Raw genomic sequence first — 26,763 nt, 5'->3', positions numbered from 1 at the left:
AGAGCCCGTCACAACCTTATGCCAGGTTATCCCGTCCAGGCAAATGAATGAACGGGTGGGAGGGCAGAAGAGAAGAGAGCGGGAAAAGAAAAAACAGAAGCAAGAGATCCCGGAAAAGACCAAGTGGAAACAAAATTCGGACGGAAAAGATCTCCCTTGCGTGCTTGTGTGTGCGTGACTGTGACTTTATTACAACGCCCGTGAATGCAGTATCGTAGCATATCTTGTCTGTTTCCAGTGTCCCGTCCCTTCCCATCCCATCCGCCTCGGGTCAGCCAGTGACGCTTTTCGCCCGTAGTATTCTTCCCTGAGTAGCCAATGTCTCGAGCTACGCCACCACCTTCCCTGAATGTGTGGTTATCAGGCAAGAAAGAACCCATTGTGCATGTTGATCAATCAAACAAAACATAAACGGAATCTAATCCCAGGTATCCGTCTCCCATGGAGCTCAAAGCCCACCATTGCCCGTCACTACCCGTGAAAACGCCTTGCTGACCGTTCCATTACACCCTGTCCCATGTTCTTGTCTGTCTCCTTGAAACGCAACCCAGCCTTCGTATCATCAAGCATGACTTCCGCAACCACATAGACTCCTGCGTCTCGGATCGAGGGAAGGCGGCTCAATCACTCTTCAACATGCTCTCCACCAAATCCCCGAGAGGCCCCCAGTAATCCTTGCCCCCGCCCTTTTCAAGACCGTGTTCATCCACGAATAGCACGAAGTGCTTGAAACTCGTGTTCAGGTGCGGCTCCAGCCCGAGGTGCACAATGACTTGATAATGGTGGCAATAGATGTGTGCGTACACGCGGTAGAGACGCTTGAAGAGTTGTCGTACGGTCGAGGGGAAATGTTTAGGGAATGGGACGCCGATTCGGGAGGGGAAGGTGCTCTCGTTGTCGATATTCGACTGCACCCAGGTCATGAGATGTTCAATGTATTCCGGGGCTGGCATTTTAGTGGGCTTGGGGAAGCCGGTCGCGGCATCTTGCCAAAGATATTCGAACCTACATGCAGCGTTAGAGGTCGCAAGTTGAGTGCTGCGGTAAAAGTGGCGCAAGATTCGCCAAACATAAGGTCAACATACTCATCAGTGGCTTTCATCTCTGGGCAAGATTGTGGTGAGCAGAATTCTGTGATTGATCCATAAAGCAGGTTGATCTGATTGTAGAAATCGACCACTGTCATCCTGTCAGCGACTACTCTCTGCAAAATCTCTTATATGACCCTGGCTAGGAGGCATGTAACCTTACCGTTCACTGCGAGCCACTCGTTCAGATCTTCTCCCTCGGGCAATTTGACAGCCTTTCTCAGGCTGCCGCTTCCCAAGGTCGCTTCGGCGAATTGTCTCAGCTGATAGCTTGAGGTTCCCTTGTTGGCGCGTTGCGGTTTGAACTGGCCTCGAGTGCGGGCATTGCTAGATGGTGAAGAACTTCGGTCAACATTGTTCGAGGAAGGGGAAGAAAACAGGCCCAGACGGAGGAGTTGGACGGCGCGGGAAGGCGTGCTGGGTGAAGCCGTGGCTGTGTTTGAAGCCTCCTTCTCTTCACTTTTGTCACACGAGGTGTAGGAGTTGATGGTAATGCATGAAGAGGATTGTTTCAAGGTCAAATGAGGGGATAGAGGCTGTGGAGTGGGAGAGGAATTGAGAAACTCGTACATGGTGGTCAGAAATGAAGCCATGCGGGAGGATAGTGATCTGGTCTTCGACTGTGGGAGAGATTGCAGGTCAAATCTCTATCAGGACGCGGCGATATCTACTGCACATTCCAGGAGTCAGTGGTCAAAGTGTCCTGAAGATGTGAAGTTGTGTCTGGCGCCCTACTCACAGACAATCGCGCGACCGCCTTCCTTTCTTCAAGGCGCGGTCAATACAGACAAACAAAGTTGCTCGCGCAGGGTGGAACAATTGTATGGCAGAAGTGTTCGCACAGGCTGAATTCGATATGAAAGATCACGCCTGCGTCGTCCATCATCATCATAAGTCGGCGATCCTTCTTGCGGGAAACGACAATCGGAGGTTGAATCCCTTGGCGACCAAGTAGCCACAGCAACAGGGAGAACTTCGGCATTTCAGCCTCACCATCAATCGAGGAATGCAATTAGTACAAGGAATCCAATGTTTCCATGTCGACACTGTACACTAGGCGCAGGAGCAGTGGATTATTGACCAATATGGAAATCTGTAGTCTGGCAGTTGGCCAGATGATGTCCTACCAGCTTCGACCATTTGTACCTAAAAGTGACTTCCGGCTTTGCTCACGAGTCCCCATCGTATCCTTTTCCTGCAAAGCAGTCCACGGTGGCTTCCTCTGCAGCCCAAGCCTATCCACATATACCTCGCATATGACATACACTTTGGTAAAAACAGACATACAGCGTGAAAGTGCCACGCAGGACCGCAAGTTCGCTAAACATCAGACCTAGATCCACCCGCTTGTCTCCACCATCGCTCACAACTTTGGAGACGTCATAATATCCTGCACGAGGCTGCGGACTTCACTCTCAAGCTCTTGGGTCTCCTTGTGTGGATCGTACATTTTATCCTTGATCCATGCTTCCAATTGACTGTCGCTCATCTCGCGCAGATGGTGCAGACGGTCCACATTGTCTTTCTGTGCCGCCCGGATGACGTACAACGCCACACGAGCACTAACATCTCGAATGCGTGTGATCGAGGGATACATCAATGCTTGCGCCTTCTCCTCCTCGGTTATCATGGTCGGCAAAGCTTCGCCAGAAGCATAGATCATGCCGGGCGTGACCTGAACAGCCTTGGATAGAATGGTCCCCAGGCCAATGCCTGGGAACACGTACATGTTGTTGCCCTGTCCTCCATGGTACGTCTTACCCTTGTACACGACAGGATGGAATGGAGAGCCGGAAGCAAACAGTGCCCGGCCATCAGTATTGACGATCGCCTCCTCAAAAGTGCATTCCGACTTGGAGGATGGATTTGACAGTGGGAAGATGATCGGTCTATTGTTCCACTTGGCCATCTTCTGCAGGATTTCGGGGGTGAATGCACCTCCAATCGTGCTGAGACCCATGATAATGGTAGGCTTGACATATTCAAGCACGTCATCCAAGGTCTTGAACTGTTGTCCGTTGTTGTCCGTTCGTGAGAAGTAGATCTTGTGTTCAGCGAGCTTGTCACCTCGGTCCTGAGTTACAAGCCCTTTGCTATCGACAAGCCAGAAGCAAGATTTGGCCTCTTCCTCTGTCAGTCCCTCATGCATGAAGTAGTCCACAATCTGCTTAGCCACACCAACGCCAGCTGAGCCCGAGCCCAGGAAGACTGCACGATGATCTTTGGGCGAGACACCAGACTCCTTGATGGCACCGATCATGCCTCCCATGATGACAGCTCCAGTACCTTGGATGTCGTCGTTGAACATGGCATAGTCTTGGCGGTAGCGCTCAAGGGAGGGAAATGGATTCTTCCAGTCTTCAAACTGGATGACAATATCAGGCCATCGCTCTTTCAGCGCGGCCATCAGCTCATCAAGGAACTCCTGCTCTTCCTCTGCAGTGACCTTGTCTCTTCGGCTGCCCATGTACAACGGATCTTCTCTTAGATCTTTATTGCCGGTACCCAGATCGACGGTCAGAGGGAGAGTTCCCTCCGGTCTGATGCCTGCACAGCCAGTGTACAAAGCAAGCTTTCCAATGGGAATGCCCATGCCACCAACCCCCAAGTCACCCAGACCCAGGATGCGGGAGCCATCTGTAATGACGGTGATCTCAACATTGGATTGAGGCCAATTTTGGATGATGGCCGAAAGATGGCCTCGATCCTCGAAGCTGAGGTACATGCCCTCAGCCTGTTGATAGATTTGTGACCATTTCTGACACGCCTCTCCTACGGTGGGAGTGTAGACCAAAGGAGTCAACTCGGTGAAGTGATCAGTCAACAGACGGTAGAACAGGTGGACATTGTTGTGTCTGATGGTGCTCAGGTACAGAAATCTCTCCAGATCTGTAGGCTTCAGAGCCAATTGTGCCAAACATCTCTTCTTCTGAATCTCGTAACTCTCTGCACGAGGAGGAGTGAGACCATACGTCTGGAGGTACTTCCGGACTGGGACAGAAAGAGAGGTGTCAAAGTGAGCCGCCCGATTGGGGACATGAGCGGTTGCGTGAGTGTATGTGGGTCGATGGGTATGAGGAGTCTGAGGATTGGTGACTGAGGCTAGATTCCCAACGGTCTGGGCAATAGGTGCCTCGAGAGACGATGAAGTAGTCATGGTTGCAGAGTGTACGAGGCTGAAGAGGTTTGGCCTCGACTTTGAATATCTTGAGATGTTTGAGAGCATTCGGAGGGCACAGAAGGAAACCAAACACTTTATCAATGGTCCTCGGAGCAGAGACTCGACTCTCAAGTGCTTCTCGGGCCGGCACCAACGCACTGGGCAGACTGTAGCTTGGGGAATGGTTCGACGGGGTTCAAGTGGATTCGGAAGAGGCACGAGTACGAGTAGGAATTCTTATCTTCCACGAGGCCAAACATATAGAGACGTGTCAGCCCAAGGGATAAACCGGGTGGAAAAAGGATTAAACAAAGAAAACGCGGCGGAGAGGGCCAAATAGTCACACCGGACTAGTTACGGATGGCGTACGAGTATCATCAACGTTTTGACGAGCCACCAATGTGGCAGTGGAGAATATGGGTGAAGAACGGAAGGAACGGACATGAGACGGCGAATCAGCCATGCGACTGGTACGGTGAGAGGGCTCTCTTCAATCTATTCGTCTTGAGGCGGTCAATTATTTGGTGAGCCAGAAGTTGTTGAACTTGGAGATCTCAACTTTTTTTTTGTTTTTGGATGAATCATAATGAGCTAGACAGGCGGACAGCCAATCCGATGGCGCAGTTTTCGGAGTGAGAAATGAGTTGGGTGAGTCAAAAGGCGCCGGATGGCCTACTGAAAGGGGCAAGGAGCTCTAAAATTCAAAGGGTCAAGGGGGGCGCCAGGGGTGCATAAGGCCGCTTAGCCCCCTGGGAGTAACCGGCGCCTCCCCTCCTTGGGCGCCCCTTCAGCGCTCGTCAGCCTCTGGGGGTTCCCAGCTGGCATCCGCCATTCCCCAATTGGACCCTTGCGGACCTCAGAGCCTGGTCTCGGCCTCCAAAGATGCTTCTCCGGCCACCGACTGGGGAAATAGCTCGGGGGCACCTACGAGTCCTCGTACGATAAACCCGTCAGCGGACATACGAGTACCGAGAAGCATGGTGATGGGGCCACCAGGCCCGAGATTACTCGTACTCTGTCCTATTCGCCCCGATTCAATTCCATGCCAGCCGTTGTTGTGGTCTGCGCAGTGTCGAGTATCATTCTGCGAGCTGTGAGCTTGTCAAATGCCAGAGCGGGTGTCGGATATGCTGTTGAACCTTTCCGTCCGCTGCAGCTAGGAATAGTTCGTCGTTGTTCGTCCCAATAACCTGCTCGTACAAGGTCGGCAGATCTCCGTCCAATGGCCAATCTCTTACAATACGGTGTCGGAACATCATCATTTGCCATAATCTATTTCCAGATAGGGGACCACATGGCCCATTTGCACGCGGTCTCGAAGCCCCGGGTGAGCATGGCGGTCTGCGAGCACTCCGAGTTCTCATCGTCGCTTGACCTTGTGACTCATTTAGCGCTCTGCGGGCTTCCCCAGACTCAAAAGTGCAATGTAGACCTAATCATAGATATTCGTGGGCTGGCCGCTTATGCAGGAGGTACAGGGAAATGCGGAGAGAAATACGAAGGCTCGGAAAGTCCTGTGCTTGACAAGGCCAGGCTCGACGTTAACTAACCCGACGTGCAGCAACACCCCAGTCTCCAAGGTCCGAATATTCGCGAGGGGGAAGTTGGAGGAGATTTGGAGGAAAATATTTACAAAAGGCGCCAATGTGACTGGCTAGCCAGAGAACCAAGAGTTGACGTACATGATTTGTCAATTATGTTTAGAGTCATGACTACGACATACGAGAATCTACTTGTGCAAGCTCTTGATATAGGGACGTACACCGTACTTTACGGACTATCACCCGCTCGTTATCTCAACAAGTCCAAAACCCCACGGTTTTACTCCTACATCTGTAGGTACACACATAGAGCTCAATATACGTCCCGGTGGTGTGCCCAGCATTGGGGAAATGAAGCTCGGCCCCAAATGGCAGAGGGTAGCTGTGGACAGTGTTGGAGATGAGAACTGCAAAGAAGCGCATAGGTGTATATTGACAAAATATCCTAACATCGGGTCGATATTGTAGGTATCTGCTCGGCAGCGCCCGTTGATATCAAGCTCTCTATTAATGTGCCTTCACTCCTAACTGCAGGGCTGATGTTCCTGGCTTCACATGCCAGCAACAGCGATTGGTGGAAAGGCGGACAGCTTTCCCGCGAGCTTGGCACGTTCACACGCAAATGTAGCGATGACGACGGTGCTGCAGGCTGCAACTCCGCAGCCTGAAACTTGGACCTTACCTCACGATTGCGTCTTGCATTGTGCAAGCTACTTCCCAAAGCCAGATGGCAGCATCCTAATACTTCTCTCTCCCTCTCTCAGACACTGAGCGACCGAGCCTGCGGGCACATCTTCGTCCTCCTTATCCTCACCCTCAATCCGCGGTTATCATGTCCTTCCTCGCCCAATGCTGTGGCTTTGGCCGCAAACGAGGGGAAGACACCGATCCGTTGCTGCCTCGCTATGAAGATGACACAAGTCGGCAACGAGCTCTCCACCAGAAGCTGCACACCTACCAGATGTTGAGAGCCCTTTCCAAAGGTTACATGCCCTCCACCGAGCAAACGATTGTCAACTTGCGAACCCTCCTCGCTGCAGACATCCTCAATCCAAACAACAAAGAGTTGAGCGACTCAGGCCGAGCTCTCATCCGGAATTGTCGAACGTGGCTCAAGCTGTTCATTGAAATATTAAGGACTAAGAATGACCAAGACCAGATTCAAGACTTCCTCTGGTATACAACAAAGTCTCGAATCTCGTTGGATGTTGACGACATTTCTTATTCGGCGTCTAGAGTTAAGGCTAGGGCGGATGCTCGGGCTGCTTATGAGAGCTTCCGCACCGTCGGCGGTCTACTTCTCACCAACGCCGATTTCAGATTGTTCGTCAACGATGTCGCCACAATAGGAAGAGAGGTTCTGGCAGATACTGCGTTTTCGTTGTCTTCGGCAGCCGAGAAGGCTGGTAAACAGCTCGAGCTCTCGGAACAGGAACAACAAGCCGTCGCGAAGCCTGGAGCCGACGAGGGTAACCTGCCGTCCAAGCAGGAATTGGAGCAAAATGCGGAAGAGACATCGAAGGTGATTGGGTCGGAGGTAGCAAAGGTTGGCAAGGATGCGATTGAGAGTGCCAAAGAGAACTTCAGTGGTTCGCAAAAAGACACCCTGTTGTACCGTCTGAAGCAAGCAATTCTCAAACTTAGGACTCGCACCGACTATCATGACTCGGTGTCGACCATCTCAAAATTGATACAACGCTATGCTATTGCGTACTCGCGAGTTGCAGATACCGCCGTCGCTGCAGCACAAGAGGATATACACACCAACCCAGCCCTGGACCGTGCTGTGCACAACTTCTGGAGCTTTTTGAGCAGCTTCGGTGACCCCAACGCATGGAAGGAGTTGGAGCAGGACTTCAACAAGGTCATGAACCACGCTAAATCAGACCCGCAGTTTGAGAGCTTCATGGTCGAAGTGGGTAACGCCGTGCAGCGAATGTTCACTGATCCGGAATTCTTCGACAATGTGGACCAAAAGCTCGAAGAGCTCAAGGAGAAGTCTTCTAAACTAGGCACCGAGTCCGAGTTTAGAACAGATTTCGACAAAATGCTGAGACAAGCACAGGTCACCATAACCTCTGTGATGGAAGACAAGGACGTCAATGGACTGCTGCTGGCGACAAAGCGGATTTACACCATTCTGACACCTCCAAATAAGGTCACCAACCCCGACCTGATCACCGATGCTATCCACATTTTTCTGCCTCTGCTCATCCGGAGCGTTCAATACATTCCCATTCCTCGGGTGGAGGTTAGTGTTCCGGAAATGGACCTTCTGCTCGAAAACCTTGTGCTTGAGCCTGGTCGAAACGTCAACTCGACCTCTTTCCTTCCCTACCGTCTTCTGGTCTCGACCAAGAACGATCTAGAAATCCGCAAGACGCACTCAAGGAAAACTGTCTCTAGCACCAAGTCCCTCGTCACCATCTCCATCAATGGGCTCAGTGTCGCGGCTCAAGATCTAGGCTTCTGGATCCGCGGCCACGCTGGTCTCATCCACTTTGCCGATGAAGGGATTGCGAGCTTCTATCTTGACGAGCGCGGTATCGACATCTCTCTAGATTTAGAAATCGGTCGCGAGAAGCTCGAACAAATTCTCACTCTGCGAGGTGTCAGAGTCCACATTCACAAGCTTGATTATGACCTCCGCCAGTCAAAGTTATCATGGTTAGGTTGGTTATTCAAACCTTTGCTGAAACATCTCGTCAGACGTTCGCTGGAAAAGGCACTTGCCGAGAACATCGTCAAGGCCTTGCGCGCCGCGAATCGTGAGCTTGTTTTTGCGCGAGAACGATTACGTGCAACACGCATTGCAGATCCCCAGGACGTCGTCACATTCTTGAAGGCCGTTATGGCGAGGCTGACGCCAGAAGAAGACCCAGATCTGTACACGAGAGTTGGCGTGGACGCTCCAAAGCAGGGCGTTTTCCGAGGGGTATATACACCTGGAAGCATCGTCAAACTGTGGCACGAGGAAGCACTGAGGGCCGAGGAGGCTGTACAGGATGGGGAGGAGAGGGGTGGTGGGTGGAGGAACGACATTTTCGACACCCCCGTTTTATAAGTCAAATTTGTCGCCGAGGGGGCTTGTGTCTTTTGACCTTCTTGTGGTATCCCAAGGATTTCTACTTGTGGAGGGAATCGTATGGTCTTTTCCAGGCTCGGGATGTTGTCTGAGGGCTTGTCATGTGATAACGTGTAATATTGTTCTGACGGCGCTGGTGTAGATTGGCCGACCAACATAATGCTAAGCAATTGTTTCCTCGTCCAACCACATCACACATTCACTCTAATATGTTTGACGAGTGCGACTGTCCTATGGTCTACAGCTTCCAGTTGTCTGTCTATCCCCAGCCGAGGTTGTTCATGGACAGACCGCTAATTGGCATAGACCCCCTGTACGATACTGCGGGCGCTCCGCCAGTTGGAGCAAAAGCTACCAATCCGAAGGCTCATATTCAGAGATTCAGAGACCGAGTCCACTCTCTCCATGGGAGTTCCTGCAGAATACAAGCACCCCGCGTCGCAGTCACACCTCATTGCCGACTTCGCTAGAATCCCTGAGTCTGGTGGTATGCTAGCGTGAGGAGTTGAGAAATGACGATGCTACTGCATGCCGACTTCCGTGTTCAGGAGGAGGAATAGCTTGGAGTTGCGTAGTCTTGAGGTCAGGCTGGCGTCTGTGGATGGGATAAAGACTGGAGCAATGCTCCATGGTGTACTTCCATCCTTGAACGGACACATACGTGGAGAGCTGCAAGGAGGTACACGATGCTGGCAAACACTCGCATACTCCTCTCGATCTGCCTACTTCGGTGTGCCTTGCTAGGACAAGCGCAAGCCTCTGGATCACCATGCCCGGCTCAAGGTGCCACAGAATGGAGTCTTGAGGTACGACAACATCGACCTTACGCAGGGGTTGCATCTAATGACATGATCAAACATAGTATGGCATTCCCCTGCTCGCCTATGAAAAAGGGTTCAATGGGCTCTTGAAGGCTGGCCTAGGAGCAAACCAACTGGCTCCAAGCTCTACATTGGCCACTCCCCAGTCTACAGCAGTCGTCAAACCGAATCGAGACACCCTCTATGCCAGTGTCTTCTACGATTTATCCAAACAGGACCTGGTGGTGGATGTTCCAGAGGTTGACGACCGCTATTATGCCGTTGCTTTCTACACACCGTATGTCGGGGCTCCCCGTCGTTGCTATGCTCACTGACGAAAACCTTTCAGATACGGGGACAACTATATCAACTTGGGCCCTGTGGGAGGCAACCCAGCTGGCAAGTATCTCCTGACCCTAGCACCGTCCAGCAGTGCTATGGGGACTTTCTCGACGTCCAGCAACGATGGCTACATGGGCACCGTGTACTCTCCCACCACATTTGGGATTGTTCTGTATCGAATTGTTGTCAAAAACGCAACCAGCGACTTGTCTGTTGTGAGCGACATCCTCAAAAGCTACAACATCGCCGTGGCCTCTCGCAATGGATCGGCGGTTGGTCCGGCGCTCGACAGTGCTATATTCGCAGTCCTCCCACGCTCCACGGCGGAAAGTGTGATGGAGTTGAACGCACGGTTCCAAGCCGTCTCACCTTACAATGCCTCTGGCGGCAAGTCTCCTCTCACCACCTCCAACTTCACTCAGGCTGGTATCTTAGGCGGTACATATACGGCCTCAACCTGCGTCAATCTAACCTCGGCATGGTTGGCAGCCCAGGCTGCGATCCAGTCATTTCCCCAAGCGAACGGGAGCGTGCTGGATATGGGTAATGGGTGGACCATCAACAGCCCACAATACTCCGGTGTATATGGTGACAACATAATGGCTCGCGCGTATATTGCACAGTTTGGTTATCTGATGCTTCAGCCTGCGCAAGCCATTTATCCGACCTTTGCAGGAAACCTCAGCCTGGGTGCCAATGAATCATACATTCTGAGATTCTCTGGCAAACCACCGCTGACGAAGCTTGGGTTTTGGAGTGCCACCATGTACAATGCCGCTGGCTATCTCGTGGACAATCCTATCAACAGATATTCTCTCGGCGATCGTGATAACCTGACTTATTCTGATGGCACTCCTGTGTACGGACCAAACAGTGATGCTGTGGTGGACAAGCCATTTGACATTCTCGTCCAGGCCGCGCAGCCACCGAGCAACTGGACGTCCAACTGGCTACCTTCGCCTCCAGAAGCAGGTCCTTTTGTCCTCTTGCTTCGGTGGTATGTGCCTGCGCCGGGACTCTCGGACGGAAGCTATGTCTATCCTCTCGTGACCAAAGGAGGGGCTGTCACCGGAAATCTGGAGTCACAGCCATCGCCCAGTGCAGCCATCTCATCGTCTGCGGCGGGCCCATCGGCTTCTGGAACAGTTTCTGCCAGTGGTTCCGCGGCCTCTACCGCAGCCTCGTCTTCAAGTTCGCCTTCGTCGGCTGGCGCACATCGACTGAATCCCTTGGCGAGGTGGACTGGGCAGACTGGGAAGGTATGGCAAGTTTTGGGGCTTCTTGTCGGAATGGCATATCCTGTCCTGCTACTCTGATAGGCATGGTAGGACTGAGCGAATCTCCTGAAGGCTGTCGAGTGTTGAAGTCATTACGCAGTTGACACAAGTGCAGTATCGTGCGTCTCGCACTCTCGTTTGCTAACGAAGGGAAACCGAGGGCCCAGAAGGATTGCTGACACGCTACCGTTGGAGAGGCGGGCCTGGACTTTGTTCGTGTGCACCTGCTGGATTGGTGTCGATTAACCCCACGATGAGCCCTGCGCGGCGATAATCCGAAGGCATGTTTCTGCGCCCGTGGGATCAGCGGGATCCTGCCTTGACGCCTCGGGCCTTGGAGCTATCATGGTGGTTTTACAGAGAGAGGAAGGTTGATGATACGGTGCATGTGGGAATCGTAGAGAAGTGACGGCGTTAATTCTTGTCGGCCAATTATCGACTTGGCGCATGAGGTTCGACAAAAGTTTTTCATGTGGTTCATCTTCCGCGTGCTTCAAGCCCACAAGCCCTGTCTATCTCGATACTAACTTAAGCTTATTAACCCTGTTGCCCATGATCCTTACAGTCCTTACCGCTACTCGCTATTACTCGCTACTTGTGCATAGTGTACATGAGATCTGAGACGTCCACCAAAGCCACAGCTTGGTGACAGGCCTATCTACAACCAATCACCAACCATCAGCCTATCTTCCTGTCACTCCCTCCACGGCTCTGACTGTTTATATTTGATATTCCCTTCATGAAAGATACGCGTCATGGTATCAGCATGGTCCAGTCTATCTCCAGCTTCCCTCTTGGGACACGAACTCTGATTCCAGCCTGGTGGCCCCCCAGATCCTTATCGACCAGCTTCTTGTTAGGTGCGATGCATTTTTGGCCCTCGCATATTATGGCTCCAGTTCCCTGTACCACCTGTACCGCTGGTCTCTGGCGAGGTCTCCGGCCCCCTATTACTCACTCGTCACCCCTCTAGTGCAACTCTTCCATGCTTCTTCTAACGAGAGACAGAAAGGACTGAAAATATCCTGCATGTATTGAGGCCCTGACGATATACGCTTTATTCAAGTGAAAATGGACGACGTCAAGGAGGAGAAACCGACAGAGAATCCCGAAGGGCTCCTGGCTTCTGGCGAGCAACAGGTTGTGATATCCTTGGACGGGGAGGTTCTCAACGCATCTGGCCACGTGGACCAGCTGAACCGCCAATATGGTCTATTGAGTATCTTGGGTCTGGCAATGACGGTCGACAATGCATGGGTCGCCCTGGGAACATCGCTCGCCGTCTCGATCTACAATGGAGGTGCTCCCGGAGTGATATGGGAGCTGTGGGTTGCGGCCTTCTACTACAGCTTCATCAATGCCTCCATCGCCGAACTCGCGTCCTCGGTGCCTTCTTCTGGAGGCGTCTATCACTGGGCGACCATCACCGCAGGGCCCAAATGGGGTCGTCCTATGGGGTTCTTTGCCGGTTCTCTGAACTATTTCGGCTGGTTGTTTGACCTGGCGTCCATTTCATACATCATGTCGGAACTGTGCGTCCAGATGTACTTTCTGTACCACCCAGACTATGTGATTCAGCCCTGGAATCTGTTCGTGGGTTTGGTGTGCATCATTGTGTTGTGTCTGACCGTCACCATCTTTTTCAATAACACGCTGGCCTATCTTCAGCACTTTGGCCTGTTCATCGTCACGGTGGGCGGCATCGTCACCATCATTGTCCTCGCGGGCATGCCGTCTCGCCACGCGTCTAACAGATTTGTCTGGACCGACTTCCAGAACAACACGGGCTGGAGCGGCGGAGTGGCTTTCTTGACCGGTGTTCTCAACGGGGCCTTCACCATCGGCACGGCCGACGGGGTGACACACATGGCTGAAGAACTGCCCAATCCCAAACGCGACCTACCCAAGGCCATCTTCGCCCAGATCGGCCTCGGGTTTCTGTATGCCTGGTGCTTCGCCATCGCGCTGTTCTACGGCGTCAACGACCTCACGGCCGTGCAGAACAGCAACGGCTCATTCCCACTGGCGCAGGCCTACTCGCAAGCGACGGGCAGCCGGGCGGCGACCTTCGGCCTCCTCTTCATCATCTTCCTGTCCCTCGTGCCGTGCCTGATCGGGACGTTCCTGACCGTCGGACGCACCTGGTGGGCGCTGGCGCGCGACAACGCCACCCCATTCTCGGGCTTCTTCTCACACGTGAACGAGAGACTGAGCTGTCCGATCGAAGCCACCCTCCTGACGGGCTTGCTGACCATCGGCCTCTGCGCCATCACCCTCGGCAGCAAGACGGCCTTCAATGACCTAGCCGGCTCCTTTGTCGTGCTCAGCAGCGTCTCGTACGTCGTCACCATCCTCCCCAACATCGTCACCCGTAGGAAGTACATGCCCGTGGGGCCGTTCACCCTGGGCAGGTTCGGGTACCTGATCAACGGGCTCGCGGTGGTTTTTATCATTTTCTTCGACACCTTTTATTGTTTTCCTGTAAGTTTTTTCCCCCCTCTCCATCTCTATCCATCCTCTTTAAAAAGCACCACTCGAATCTCATCCCTCATCTCTCCTTATTCCTTTCTCCCCACCTCTCTCGCTGATGCATGTGTCGCAGTACGCCCTCCCCACAACCACCGCCACCATGAACTACAACTCGGTCATCCTGGTCGGAGTCGTCACCCTCACGACATTTTGGTGGTTCGTCCACGCCGTGCGCAAATACGACGGGCCCAACGTGGGCAAGATGATCCAGGCGAATCTCATGGAGGCGAGGCGGGCGTCGAAGGTTTAGATTTGGAGAGTAGATAGATGGAATAATAGAAGTGTATGTGTTAAAATATCAACATGGCAAATGCCAATTGTCCAACGTCAAATGTCGAGGTTGTGGTCTGTAGAGCTACACCTCTTCATGTCCCTCCCCTTCACCTATAAAAGGACGCAAGTATAGACGCTGAATGAAGAACGAACATTCGGTGTCCATTCAGGCTTGAAATTCTCTCTTTTTTTTTTCCGGCCGCTTGGACTTGCGAAGGTTCCTCAAGGAGGGAGAAATACACAGCACGTACATATATTCTTGCCATGTTATCTGTTGTATTGTTGCGCATTGGGTAGCCGGGAGTAACGACAAAATCACGTTTGAGTAGTGATCATCGTGTTAAGCATTGGGGGCCCGGCAGGACGGTACTGGGCGGACTCAAGCTTTCAAGAGTACCTAGGTACTAGGTATCTGCAGCGGACAATATATGCGTCACGGGGGATATCGACGTACGGAGATGCAGTTAAGTGAGTACAAGAACTCAGATATTGGTGGTTGGAGTTTCTCGCATTGATTTGGTTTCTTCATTTGGTGTTTTATGGGTTATCGCCATGTGTTTGTTTTTGGAAAGGTAGATGGAGCCAGCAACACAGGTCTAAGTGCTCAGTAACCATGCCATCTCCATCATCCATCGTGAGAGGAGAATAGGAAAGATCTTGCAGCCCACATGTGCCTTCAATTCACCCGGAGTTCAGGATCGGGCTGTAAGTCTTTCGCTCAAACAACCCCCATACATCTCACATATATGCTGCTAAGGGCCATCGACTTGAAACTCATCAACCGCAGCAGATGTCCTACTTAGGGGTCTTCGTCTGCCCCGGGTGAGGATCAATATCACTCCCCTTGGTCGGGTGAATGCTTTCTGGGAGCGCCTTCTCCAAGGCTTCAGGGGCGGCTTTTTGGACAAATTCGGGGACGACACTCGGCCCCGTGGCATGGCTCTTGAAGCTAGAATCTTCGTTGTGTGGATCAATACTGCTGCCTTTCGTAGGGTGCACGCTCTCGGGGAGAGTCTTTTCTAGACCCTCTGGCGCCGCTCGCTGTACGGGGTCGGGCACGACGCTCTCGCCGGTTGCATGACTCTTGCCATCAACTATCCTTCGCGTCAATCTTGGGGGATAATGTCAAACATGAATTACCTATGACATACCTGGATTATTGTTGCCTGCCGCCTGGCGTGGGCTGCTGGCGACGAGTGTCCGGCTCAGCGTCCTGGTACCATTCACGCGAGGAACGACACGTTGTAGAAGTTGGATTCGCTGCATTTTTGCAATATTTGTATGTGTTGCAGAGGAAGATCTTGGAAACAGATCTGCTGGCCACGCCTAACCATTGAAATCTCAGGAGCTCTATATACTCCGGTATTGGTGCCTCGCAGCAAAGTCATGACATCAATTCGTGGAGTGGTGAATCATCAAACCTAATTCGAATCTGCGCCATCTGTCCCCAGGCATTGCATCTCGATGATAGATCGACTGTGGACTCCTTCTGGCGAGAAACGGACCAATTCAGAGTGAATGGTCCGTAGGCATTGGTACGGGGGGGTCGATGACCGATTGATGACCTTTCTCTCCATGAAACTGGGTGTTGGTCACTGGGTCTGTCACTGCTTGATCAGGACATCCAGCCACTGCCCTTACCTTGGTTCCACAAACATGAAGCATCCGTGCAGCATTGCATGCAGCGAGTACAGAGGACAGGACAGCAGTTTGTTCCCCTAACATTGATGGAAAGCCGTCGACGAGTCGTGAGTGGGTGGACATGCGTGGCCGTGATGGGTGGCTCGGTGAATGTCCGGGTAAACATCGGGTCCTCAACTTTCTATTTACGCGGAAGCAACCATTTTTGAGCGACACCGACCCTGTTGAACAGATCAAGTCAGAGGGTATACTCTTCCGTTATCGTCGATGCTTTATGGTCTTCGTTCCTCGAGAGTCCTGTACAACCCATGTCGACGAACTCTCAGTGGCCTTGCACCCCGGCGCAGCCTCCTTACTCTTGCGATTGAGTCCTCTTGCGACGACACCTGCGTCGCCGTCCTTTCAAAATGTACAACAACAAATAAGCCGCTCCGGGTGAAGGCACAGCTGCTCTACAATAAAAAGATCACCGCCAAAAATACCGGGAAAGGAGGCATCCTTCCCACCGAGGCACTAGAGAGTCACCAATCGAACCTTTCGAAATTGCTGGAGGAAGCGGTCCTGTCTTTACCGACAGCCAACGATGCACTCCCCGATGCAAAGAGAACATGGCTTCGAGATGGCACGCCGAAGCAAAAACCAGACTTTATCTCGGTAACGAGGGGTCCCGGAATGTCAGCGAACCTTGGGGTTGGGTTGGCCACGGCCAAAGGCATCGCGACGGCGTGGCAGATACCAATGGTCGGCGTTCACCACATGCAAGCCCACGCTTTGACACCAAGGCTTGTTAATGCAATGTCCGAAGGAGACCCTCTCAAACAGACATCCCCAACACCAACGTTTCCGTTCCTGACATTGTTGGTCAGTGGTGGGCACACAATGCTGCTCTATTCAAAGGGCCTGGTCGACCACAAGATCTTGGCTACAACTACCGACACAGCCGTAGGCGACGAGCTGGACAAGTGTGGACGCCTCATCCTTCCTCAAGAGCTGCAGCAGAGCACTCCGGATACTGCCTTTGGGAAATATCTTTCAAGATACGCCTTCAAGGAGCCGGAAGAATTCAAGTCCTGGCATGTGCCGCAAACACGCGTCGAAGAGCTCAATAAGCCCACGAATAGGTTTGGATGGAGCCTTACGACCCCGATGTCCCAGAACAGGGATCTGGCCTTTAGTTTCTCAGGCATTGCGAGCCAGGTCAAGAGGCGTGCCCTCGCAAGTGGAGCCCAGACTGGCCATTTGACGGAGGAAGAGAGGGTTTTATTGGCCAGATCTGCCCTGGGCACAGCCTTTGAACATCTGGGATCGCGAACCATCATTGCGTTGGAGAAACTCCGTGCAGAAGGTGTTGAGATTCCCACTTTGGTGGTGAGCGGAGGCGTGGCGGCGAACGACTTCTTACGCTACTATCTACGAAGACTTTTGGATTTGCGTTCTTTCGAGCGGATGGACCTGGTCTTTCCACCTGTCGATCTCTGCACGGACAATGCGGCGATGATTGGATGGGCGGGCATTGAGATGTTCGAGGCTGGGTATACAACTGATACGAGCTGCGCGCCCGTGAAGAAATGGACAATGGACAGCCAAGGGCCTGACGGGGGGATTTTGGGGATCGGAGGCTGGGTGACGAACTAGCCATTTGCAGGAAGCAGATTCAAAGAGATCGCTGTTTCGACAAAATAACGCTGGCCTGCTGGCTTCTACGCGAAGAACATTGGAAACACGACCGAGTCCTCGTAACCTCGTATTATTATTCCTGCCACGCAAGACCAATCCTTTCCAACGCCACGACCATCCGCAATGATCAGGTGATATCATGGTTGTGACAGCGCGCTTCCAGAGGCTCAAATTTCGGAATGAAAGGTATTGTGATTGGACCAAAATACGAGGCCTTGCAGCAAGGAGGGTGACAGTCCGTGAGTCACTCTGCTTGTCCTCACCCTGAAAAGAAAATGCTTGTTTGGTCTTCTGGCACAGGCTTTCCGGTTGTGGGGATTGAGTAAGTATCGAGTACCCCGTAATTAGTGGGACAACCACCCACAACAGTTCTTGTTCGACTCGACCTTTCTTCTCCAGGTAGGGCCTCCCACGGTGCCAATCTTTCCGTACCTTTTGGAGGGTTACAAAAATGCCCTTTAGTGCTAGTTCGTTTAGAGAGACATGCGTCATGAACACACGGGAGGCCTGAAGTGCCTTGCATCCGGTGCATGTCAGCCAATCACCGACGTCCAAGGCGTATTTTTGCTGCATTCACCGGTCGGCACGGTTCCTGTCGAGTTGAGTCCTGTGTGGACTCGCACCAGGTAATCCAGGAACGAATGGATATCAATGGCCGAAAAGTGGACAGAGTGGCGACTTTCACCAAAAGTCCATGTGGGATTGATTGATGTTATCCGTGCGAGGTACCTGTTTCCCAGTAGCGCGAGGGGAATAAATTTCTGAGGCCTTTTAATGGTTGTTTGTGTCGAAGCTTGAATTTCTGCACTGCCACAACCACTCACTCCTTTGCCTTTTCTTCCTTTTGCTGTCTCAAGCCATTCCGGATCTCTCCGCAGGGCATTTCCTTTCGAGTGGGAATTGGAGAAAAAGGAGTGGCATGTCAGAAGCGCCATTGAGATTTCATTCTGGAGAGTTTTACCATCCTTTACCTCGTACTTGTAGATGCAACGGGGTTGAACGGGTTGATTTCACGCCGAGTCCGTGTCTTGGCAGGGCTGACTTTTGGTCATGAACTGATTAGATAAGCGATGGCGTGAGCTGCCAATATGTCATCGTCATAGGTACAAGCACAAGTCCTTGTAGAGGGCTTGGATACTCGAGTCGCAGCAAGGGACTGGATTTTCGTAGGTCGTTTTCCTAGAGGCTCTTCACGCTGCATATGGCTCCTTTCCTTTTGCATCATGAAAGTAGTAAATATCCTGGTCCAACTTGCAGGGCACACAGACGGACTTGTGATGGACTACTTGAGTAGTAGGAGATGGGGATTGGATGCAGGGCGGATCATGGGCAATAGTTACGGCCGATGGACAGGGATGCTAAAGACCGAGACGCGGATGACCAAGGGCACCCTCAGTGCCCGTTAGCCCAGGAGCTTAATAGCGAGTGCCTGTACAAGCCGCCCAAAGCACACCACCGGGGCACAGCGCGTGCCCGCGCCACACTGGAAGGGTAGGGAAGCGAATAGAGCCCCCTTCAGCTTACCCAATAACATCCAAAGAGGTGGATGACCCCTAGTCGTGCCAAGCAGGCAACAGCGAACCTGAGATTCAAACATCATCAGCGCAACGGGCTTCACTTCGACTCACACTTCTTCCTCTCAATCGCGACCTCATTTTGCCCTGACTCTCCTTCTCCCTCCCTTCCTCCAAACCAAAGCCTCCAACTCGGCTACACGACTCAGGGAAACCACCAGGACTCGCCACCTTGGCCTCAGGTTATTCCCCCCTTCATCCGAGACCCCCCTCCTATCTCACTTCGATCTCAAACCTCACTTCATTCCCGTTGTGCTCAATTGCACTTCTGCGTCTTTGTAAAAGGACACCTGTGCAGTCCTAGCAGTCCTCCCGTATCCCCTCTGAACCCCAACTGGGTCCCACCAACGGTGAGGCTGTACTTCACCTGTCCGCTCCTTCCGAGACCATCAAACGATCGGTATATACTTGGTTCCCAGTGTGAATCACGCTTTCGACCTGCGCCCGGGTTGAGAGGCCACATTGTATTCGAACGTACCCCACGAACTAGACGGGAAAGGCGTTTTCCCATCAGATATCATTGGCACCAAGTGGAAAAGAAGGATTAAAAACACGCCCACTGTGAGTACAAGGCGACTTTCGGTTTCCACACGTTTTCAGTCTTCGCTTTATATCTTTTGAGGGGTTATCTGGCACGGGTGAGTCATAGCAACGGAGAATGATCCAAGTCGACCAATCGACCGCGTGCTAAACTTCGGGCTAGCACTCCTGCGAGTCATCTGCATCATCTCCTCGCTTTTGGTACATCCAGACTTTTACATATACCAACCATGGCGTCCTCCTCCACCATGCCTCCTCCTCCCACTCCATTTGCTCATCGCCGCACTCCTCGACTCATCACCAAAGGCCTGACTGCATCTTCTCCCACCTCGACAGAGTCATCAGCATGCATCTTGCATAAGATGTCCCTGCCCAAGGGCGCGACCTTCCACTATTCATCCTCGCCTGCCACTGAGGATGATCCAGTGCTCAGCATCCCTCACCTGACTCGTCGCTCTCCGACATGCTCTCAATCGACTCTCACTAGTTGGCTTTCCGAAAAGGAAGACGTTGCTCAGTCCATCGCCGACTTTGAACAAACCTTCTCTGGTGCTCGCGGCAGGAAGATATCCAGTCGTCGTCGCTCCACCCAGTCGCTTGACCAACAAGTCTGGGTTCGCCGCGTCACGTTACCCTCCGACGAAGGGCTGGGTTCATCCATCAGCCCGGCAAGTGACAAAGGTCTCGCCAAGTCATTCGAAAGAGCTTTGGATTTGTTGTCGAACAAGGACAGTGGGCTGGGTACTTCCATCAGTGACTCAGCCGAGAAAGTCGCGGGAAATACTTCCGAAGACGACAGTCTTGCACAAGCAGTTCAAGGTTGGATTGCCCGATGCATGTTGATGTGTGAAGACAGTGTTAACCAACCTCGTGCAGTAGCTGACTCTCCAGACACGACTACTCGACGCACTAGGCAACGAGGCAGTCCTGCTCCATCTAGGACTTGCAGCACCGTTACCCGATCCGCTGTCACGCAGAGCATTGCTCCGCCCACTTCTCGACCTACTTTGCGTCACCCCGCACTGAGTCCTTCGGCTCGAAAGAAGATCAAGGACTATATCATCACCCCTATCCTCCGAGAAGATCGATTCGAGGACTTCCATCCTCTTGTCACTGCTCTTGGATCCAAGAACAACAAGGCCGTTAAATGCTTGCGAGACCTTGAACAAAGCCTCATCTTTCAGCCACTGGTAAGCACCCTCACCGTCACCGGCTTGACAGCATCTGACGTCGATTTCAAGACACTTGCCATCTCAAGGCAACTGTACCGCCTCTTCGGCGAGTTCACGATCCAGCTTGTTGTCGATACCTACCAACATCTTGCTGAGTCTGAACAACGACGTGCCGCCGACCGTCCATACAACAACGGTTACTTCCTTGACCTGGTTCAACAGGTCAACCGACTAGCTGCACATATCGGCTCTTCCAGTCGCGCTCAGCAGGCAGGCACTGCTGAGGAAAACGACGACATGGCTTACTCCATCGATGACGAGGTTACCCTGGAGGGTGGTCTTGGGGAAACTGGCAACGAGGCCGAGCTCGTTCGCTGGAAGAATGGCAAGGGCTACTCTCTGAGGACTGGTCTGCCTTATGTGCCCAGTCCCGGCGTCAAAAGAGCTAGCAGTGAAGCTCTTGATGAAGACGTGGCAAGGTCCATGGCACGCAGAAAGAAGGGCTACATCCCCGAAATTGTTGAGATGAAATGCTCCGACCCTACCTGTGACAAGATCTTCAACCGGAAGTGTGACCTGGCCAAGCACGAGAAGACGCATTCTCGCCCTTTTAAATGTCCCGAGGCGAGCTGCAAGTACCATGAGCTTGGACTTCCAACCGAGAAGGAACGGGAGCGACACATCAATGACCGTCATTCCAAAAACCCTGTCTTCTATAAGTGCGAGTTCTGTGAGTTCCGTACCAAGCGTGAGAGCAACTGCAAGCAGCATCAGGAGAAGAAGCATGGTTGGCACTACGAACGTGCCAAGGGTAAAGACAAGGTCATGACCAAAATGACACCGGCTCAGACTCCACGCACTCCAAGCATGGATTATTCCCCCAGCCCGGCTGTCTCTATCAGAACCTGGGACGACACCAGCTCTATTGCGGGAAGCATCGCTGGAAGCATGCCTGGCAGCTCTTCCATGACGCCATTTGAGCAGCCGGTCAACGCTTTCGACAATTTCAACTCGACACCGGTTACGTATTCGAACCCGATCTTCCCGCGAAACCCTCCTGCTGCCCCTTACAACCCAGCGGGTGATGATTTCGACTTCAACGCTCCTTTCCAGGCCGCCTATCAGCCCGCTCAGTATCCTAACCTGATGACCACGCCCATCACACCAACATACAGCAACATCACTGAGCCATCTCCATACAATACAGCCATGGATATCACCGTGGACTGCAACAACCAGACTTCCTGGAACCAGGGGCTGCCAACACCAAGCTCCTACTTCCAGCCGACCTCTCGCAATCCGTCCATCTCGGAGCATTCTCCCATGATTGCTGGTCCTTCTGGACAGTCATTCAACGATGCCCCGCTGATTGGCTCGGACCCGGAGTTTCAGAGTGACTTCTCCCTCTTTGGAGGTGAAAGCAGCAATGCCTTCTCCAACCCCGCCGCCGCCACGGCAACTTTGTTCCCGGGTGGTCCTGAGGCCTTTGCTACTCTCGACAACGACCCAATGTTCGATTCTGTCTGGAACGACAGCGATTTCATCGACTATGACATGAATAATTAGACTTCACTGGGAAAGATCCCAATCCCCTCGAGGATTGCAGGGGCGAAAGCGGCCAAAGGGCACTACCCGCCGCCATGTACACTTTAGCAAGTTTTCGCGGAGCGAGCTTTTGTTTTTATTGAAGGAAATTTTTTTTCACTACCAACTCCACCCATCGACAAACCCACAAAAAAAAAAGATGCCGGTGTTGAGACACAGGAGTGAAGCGAGCTGGAAGGTTGACGACTTGAATAATTGATGACGACGTGATGATACCGGTCCAGTTCTCTTTTCCTTGTTCACTTCTCTTCCTACGGACTGGGAGATCTTGGAGATTCGAGACTGGACACGAAGCAATGGGTTTGGCGGACATGAAAGCCAATGCTCATGATTGCGAGGAGAAGGTCAAAAGGGAAAGACTGCTTCAATCAATCCACATTTTCAGCTGGTTTCATGACATGATTCAATAGCTCTTGTTTGGCTATGGAGAATGGGGGAATCGGCCAACTATGACATTGATACAAGATACAGAATACAAATTCATCTCCTTGCAATTCAGTTTTTTCTCTGACACTTGATTTTGTCCATATTCCTGCATTGGGTTGATGTAGTGGTCAAGTCTCACCAGTGGACACGGCGATTGGCCGTCTGAAGGAACTGACCTCGTATACTTGCCTAAAGTTGATCTGCCCTGGGCTTGCATCTATTGTTATGGCCGAAGACCTCTGACACTCCCGAACGTACTGAGTGAGGTATACACTGTTTATTGGCAGAGGGCATGAACAGGATGAAAGCACAGCAATGAATCATACTTACAGTTCTGTGTGTGTCTGTATCTGTGTCTGTCTTGTATTTGGCAAAGAACCCTTGGAAGGTACGTACAGTAACAGGTAAGTACTCGGTACACGTGTACATATTAACTCGTGCTTGTACTTGTCCTCGTATTCGTTCTCGAATATCACCAAAACCCTCGGCAAACTCGATCCTCGTTAACTAGGTACCGGGCAGGCCGGGACTGAGACATGCACTCTTTCTCCCCTCCTCACTTTGACAAAAGGGGAAAGAACAGAGCAGTAACAATAGGGGGGAGGGGGGAGGGATGATTGAGTTTGTTGGCTTGTTTGCCTTCCGCGTCCCTGGACAGCTGGGCACTTGGGCACACCTTGGCCTCTGGGTAACGGGCGCGAGACCGAGACTGGGTGAGGGTGATGTTATCATAGCCTTACATCCCATCCCAAAACTTGTCCCACCCTGATCGGTGCATACTCCGAGTCCCTCGCACTCGGGTCATCGCTCGGCGCATCACTCCTTTGTTTCAAGCAGCCCACCCGCCTCTGTACGGTGTCTTGTCCTCCTCTCCTCACAAGGTCACCCAGCAAGGGGAGTGCATAAGTCTCCCTATACCACTACACCGGTACGTAGAGTGACGGATAACTTCGTTCCGGTCCGTGGCGAACCATATCATATCATGTCATGTCATCATATTCTTGTCGAACTGGCGAAGCGCGATTGTAAGTCTGGGAAAAGAGAAAAAGGAGTGACGAGTGACGGTTGTATTGCCTAGGTAAGCCCCTGTAAGGGTGGATCAAGAAGACATACATGTGTAGATATCTATAACAGACACATATATCGATTGCCCTTTGGGGGAGGATGGGATTCCTGGCTTGGCTCGGCCCCAACGACGATATACATACAGTGTATATACCGAGTGCATACATAAATACATACATACAGATCAGGCCGAGGGCCATATCAGACAGTCGTTCTCGTCAGTCAGTCAAGTTACCTATGTAATTGTCGGGGATCTGGCTTTCCGCTCTGTCCCAAAAAGGGGCGTGTGTGACCTACGTACATAAGATAGAAAAGTATCAAGGAAAAAAAACATACATATCTTGGAAGAATAAAGGTTGGAGAAGATTATCCCGAAAACGTTAAAATCATGGCCTTGGAAAAAACCCCCTCCCTCTTTCCCGCCCTTCTCATATAGGAAAGCCAGAAAGGATGATGGGGGGAATTGGGATTGGATTCGAATACCCTCTTTCTCTTTTCCCCCCTCACCGCTTTGCCCCTTTGTCTTTTTGCCCTTTTTTTCCTCCAAAATGCCGAGTAGAAACGCTTTCTGACATTCATGCAAAAAAGTTAAAAACACTGACACACAAGACAGACAAAGTTGATCATCGTCGTCGTCGTCAGGCAAAATCCCCCCCCTATACATGGTAAAAAAAAAACTGGGTTCGCTATAGGTCGGTCTTGGGATCTTGTTTGTTCGCTACATGGGGTTTCGTATTGTTTAAGCCAGGTCTACCAAGAACGGTTAGTCCAATTCCAAGCCAGAACATCAAACAGGGGGAGAATAAACTTACCGCATGCCCAGACACCGGTTGAGGATGAAAGAGCGCAACCGATGCGCGAGTAGGATGACGATGTCAAGATCTCGGCATGACCGGTCTCGCCATTGCTGTGATCCCATCCTTGAGCTGCGGTGGAGCAGATGCCGTTCAGGCCAGGGAGCGAGGGGATCTCGCAGAGCCATCCACCGACGTAGACGCTCTCGAAGTTGCTGAGGTCGCCGGGGGCCAGGACTTGAGCCATGGTGCCTGGGTTCAATTCGTGTTTCAAGCCGCCCACGCTGTCGGTGCTGGTCTTCAAGGCGTTGGCCTCGAGCTTGCTGTCTTGAGAGAGAGCAGAAAGACCACCAGCGCTGCGCCACTTGGACACAACTGACATGTAGTCGCCCTGGCCCCCGGACGAGCCGGAGGAAGGAGCATTGGTCGCTGCCGGGGCTGATGGAGACGCGGACGGGCTCTGGGGAGGTGAGCTAGGAGCCGGGGGCGCTTGGGATGGGGTGTTGTTGTCTTGCGGTCTGTTGTAGTAGCCGCCGTAGTTGCCAAAGTTGCTGTCGGTGACCGGGGTTGCGCTCACAACAATGTCACTCGTGGTGGTTGGGGCAGCCGTCGTGGCCGGGGCGGTGGTGGACGTGGCTGCGTCGCTGTACCATGCGCCCGTCGCCTCAGGAGCGTATCCAGTGACGGTGATTTCAGCGGTCGGGTTGGGACGCTGCCAGTACCGGTTTCCTCCCCACCATTGACGTTTGGCGAGGGCGGCCTTTTCAACATTGGCGGGCATGGCGACAACAGCACCGGTGGCCAGGGCCAAGACGGAGACGGTCTTGACGAGCTGCATATTTTCGATTTTGTTCGTTTGTCACTTCGAGGGTTTCTTTTCCTTTCTGCTTTTTCCAAACGGTGCCAAAAGAGTGCGAGGCGTCGAGAACGGCCTGTTATAAGGAGCGTCGAAGGTTGGGAAGGTAAGGCTGGGAATAATGAGCGTGGAATCCTCCGGGGACAAAAAGAGTGTAAGTCGAAAGAGCGCAATGAAAGTCACAGACTTCTTTGGGATACTCGACGGAGGTTATCAACCAACGACAAAGGAAAGAAGGAAGAAAGAAACTCGGAGGAGGGAAATATAGCAGATCCATTTTGGACCAGACTATCGTTCAGCCCCCATGACCTACCGTAAGCCATGAATGTGAAACAAACAAGGCCGGGCCCAAGGATCCACTCTCATTGTCCTTGCCAGATTGTCGAGGCGTTGGATCGCCGACGTCGTTGGCCCTGGCTGGCCCAACAATGGCCTGAGAGTGGAGCCGCCAGCACTGTTCTCGCTAGAGCCAAGGTCGAGCTGGGGAAAGAAAGAGGCCTTGATGGCATTTTCATGCAGGGGGAGGGGAGCAATCCTGGCGCCTCAGCCTTGGGGCGGGCGGGATGGATGGCTGGCTGGCTGGTTGGGAGACACCCCCCCAGCTGTGGCAGGACGAGGGCTGGCTTGGCTGGTCAAGTTCTAGAGACCTGTATCAACAGTCGATCAGGTCAATCACTCCGGTGGCAGGCTTCACTTCCTGCCTTCTATGACCTCAGGGTGGCCGGGTTGCCATGGCTCATGAGGGGGTGATTGTCCACGAATGTGTCGCTCTCCCCGTTGCGGTTGCCAGGAACGCCGAGAGGATATTCGCGTTCAAGGTGATGTCGGTTAGCCCCTCGCACGGTCAGCCTAAGGGATATGATTGGGAGATGAACACACATGGGGAGTGAAAATGGAGGAAGAGAGGGAAGACACAAGGCGAGGGTGAGGGAAGTTGAGCAGGTGGATCCCAGGTGGATTCCATCTGCATCCGTCGAGCACGCTAGTCCAGATGTGGTCAATCTGGCTCCACCGGTCCCCCTGAGACTTACCCCTTTGTTGACTTTTCTCAACGTCCACACTGCGCCGTCACCACCACCGCCGCTTCCCAATGGCCCGTCTTGAATGAAGCCCTGATTGCATTACGTTGGCGGATGGGGTCGGTCGCATCCGGGGAAATTGCATCGTCCACTTCAGTCCGCCTCAGTCCGCCGCAGTTCTTACGAGTCCTATGTTGGTACCTCGACGCGTAAGCTTCGGCGAGGGCGAAAATCCCCATCAGTCACCGCCGATGATGAGACCTGTATGAGTATAATTCCTCCACGAGGCGTCCATGCTG

The 26,763-nt window shown here is 52.6% G+C and overlaps 9 protein-coding genes across 9 annotated transcripts; 5 read left to right on the top strand and 4 right to left on the bottom strand.

Annotated features, from left to right (window-relative positions):
• Window positions 1-620: 620 nt before the first annotated feature.
• Z517_02503 (uncharacterized protein) lies at window positions 621-1,660 on the bottom strand (the record flags this gene model as incomplete). Its single annotated transcript, XM_013431612.1, has 3 exons — window positions 621-1,005; window positions 1,086-1,179; window positions 1,252-1,660. 3 exons carry the CDS (start codon window positions 1,658-1,660, stop codon window positions 621-623), a joined length of 888 nt encoding a protein of 295 aa, XP_013287066.1.
• Window positions 1,661-2,451: 791 nt separating this feature from the next.
• Window positions 2,452-4,314, bottom strand: Z517_02502 (uncharacterized protein; the record flags this gene model as incomplete). Its single annotated transcript, XM_013431611.1, has 1 exon — window positions 2,452-4,314. The coding sequence occupies one exon, from the start codon at window positions 4,312-4,314 to the stop codon at window positions 2,452-2,454; it is 1,863 nt and encodes a 620-aa protein (XP_013287065.1).
• Window positions 4,315-6,621: 2,307 nt separating this feature from the next.
• On the top strand, window positions 6,622-8,853 carry Z517_02501 (uncharacterized protein; the record flags this gene model as incomplete). The annotated part of the gene is made up of 1 exon (XM_013431610.1): window positions 6,622-8,853. One exon carries the CDS (start codon window positions 6,622-6,624, stop codon window positions 8,851-8,853), a length of 2,232 nt encoding a protein of 743 aa, XP_013287064.1.
• A 707-nt stretch (window positions 8,854-9,560) lies between these two features.
• Window positions 9,561-11,332, top strand: Z517_02500 (uncharacterized protein; the record flags this gene model as incomplete). The annotated part of the gene is made up of 3 exons (XM_013431609.1): window positions 9,561-9,680; window positions 9,737-9,972; window positions 10,024-11,332. The coding sequence occupies 3 exons, from the start codon at window positions 9,561-9,563 to the stop codon at window positions 11,330-11,332; spliced, it is 1,665 nt and encodes a 554-aa protein (XP_013287063.1).
• A 1,032-nt stretch (window positions 11,333-12,364) lies between these two features.
• Window positions 12,365-14,072, top strand: Z517_02499 (uncharacterized protein; the record flags this gene model as incomplete). Its single annotated transcript, XM_013431608.1, has 2 exons — window positions 12,365-13,774; window positions 13,896-14,072. The coding sequence occupies 2 exons, from the start codon at window positions 12,365-12,367 to the stop codon at window positions 14,070-14,072; spliced, it is 1,587 nt and encodes a 528-aa protein (XP_013287062.1).
• An 818-nt stretch (window positions 14,073-14,890) lies between these two features.
• On the bottom strand, window positions 14,891-15,361 carry Z517_02498 (uncharacterized protein; the record flags this gene model as incomplete). The annotated part of the gene is made up of 2 exons (XM_013431607.1): window positions 14,891-15,189; window positions 15,247-15,361. The coding sequence occupies 2 exons, from the start codon at window positions 15,359-15,361 to the stop codon at window positions 14,891-14,893; spliced, it is 414 nt and encodes a 137-aa protein (XP_013287061.1).
• A 642-nt stretch (window positions 15,362-16,003) lies between these two features.
• On the top strand, window positions 16,004-17,371 carry Z517_02497 (uncharacterized protein; the record flags this gene model as incomplete). The annotated part of the gene is made up of 1 exon (XM_013431606.1): window positions 16,004-17,371. One exon carries the CDS (start codon window positions 16,004-16,006, stop codon window positions 17,369-17,371), a length of 1,368 nt encoding a protein of 455 aa, XP_013287060.1.
• Window positions 17,372-19,775: 2,404 nt separating this feature from the next.
• Window positions 19,776-22,265, top strand: Z517_02496 (uncharacterized protein; the record flags this gene model as incomplete). Its single annotated transcript, XM_013431605.1, has 1 exon — window positions 19,776-22,265. The coding sequence occupies one exon, from the start codon at window positions 19,776-19,778 to the stop codon at window positions 22,263-22,265; it is 2,490 nt and encodes an 829-aa protein (XP_013287059.1).
• Window positions 22,266-24,534: 2,269 nt separating this feature from the next.
• Window positions 24,535-25,427, bottom strand: Z517_02495 (uncharacterized protein; the record flags this gene model as incomplete). Its single annotated transcript, XM_013431604.1, has 2 exons — window positions 24,535-24,545; window positions 24,608-25,427. 2 exons carry the CDS (start codon window positions 25,425-25,427, stop codon window positions 24,535-24,537), a joined length of 831 nt encoding a protein of 276 aa, XP_013287058.1.
• Window positions 25,428-26,763: the final 1,336 nt, after the last annotated feature.

This window comes from Fonsecaea pedrosoi (assembly GCF_000835455.1).
Source record: "Fonsecaea pedrosoi CBS 271.37 unplaced genomic scaffold supercont1.2, whole genome shotgun sequence".
NCBI lineage: Eukaryota > Fungi > Ascomycota > Eurotiomycetes > Chaetothyriales > Herpotrichiellaceae > Fonsecaea > Fonsecaea pedrosoi.
This window is presented reverse-complemented; position numbering and strand designations above follow the sequence as displayed.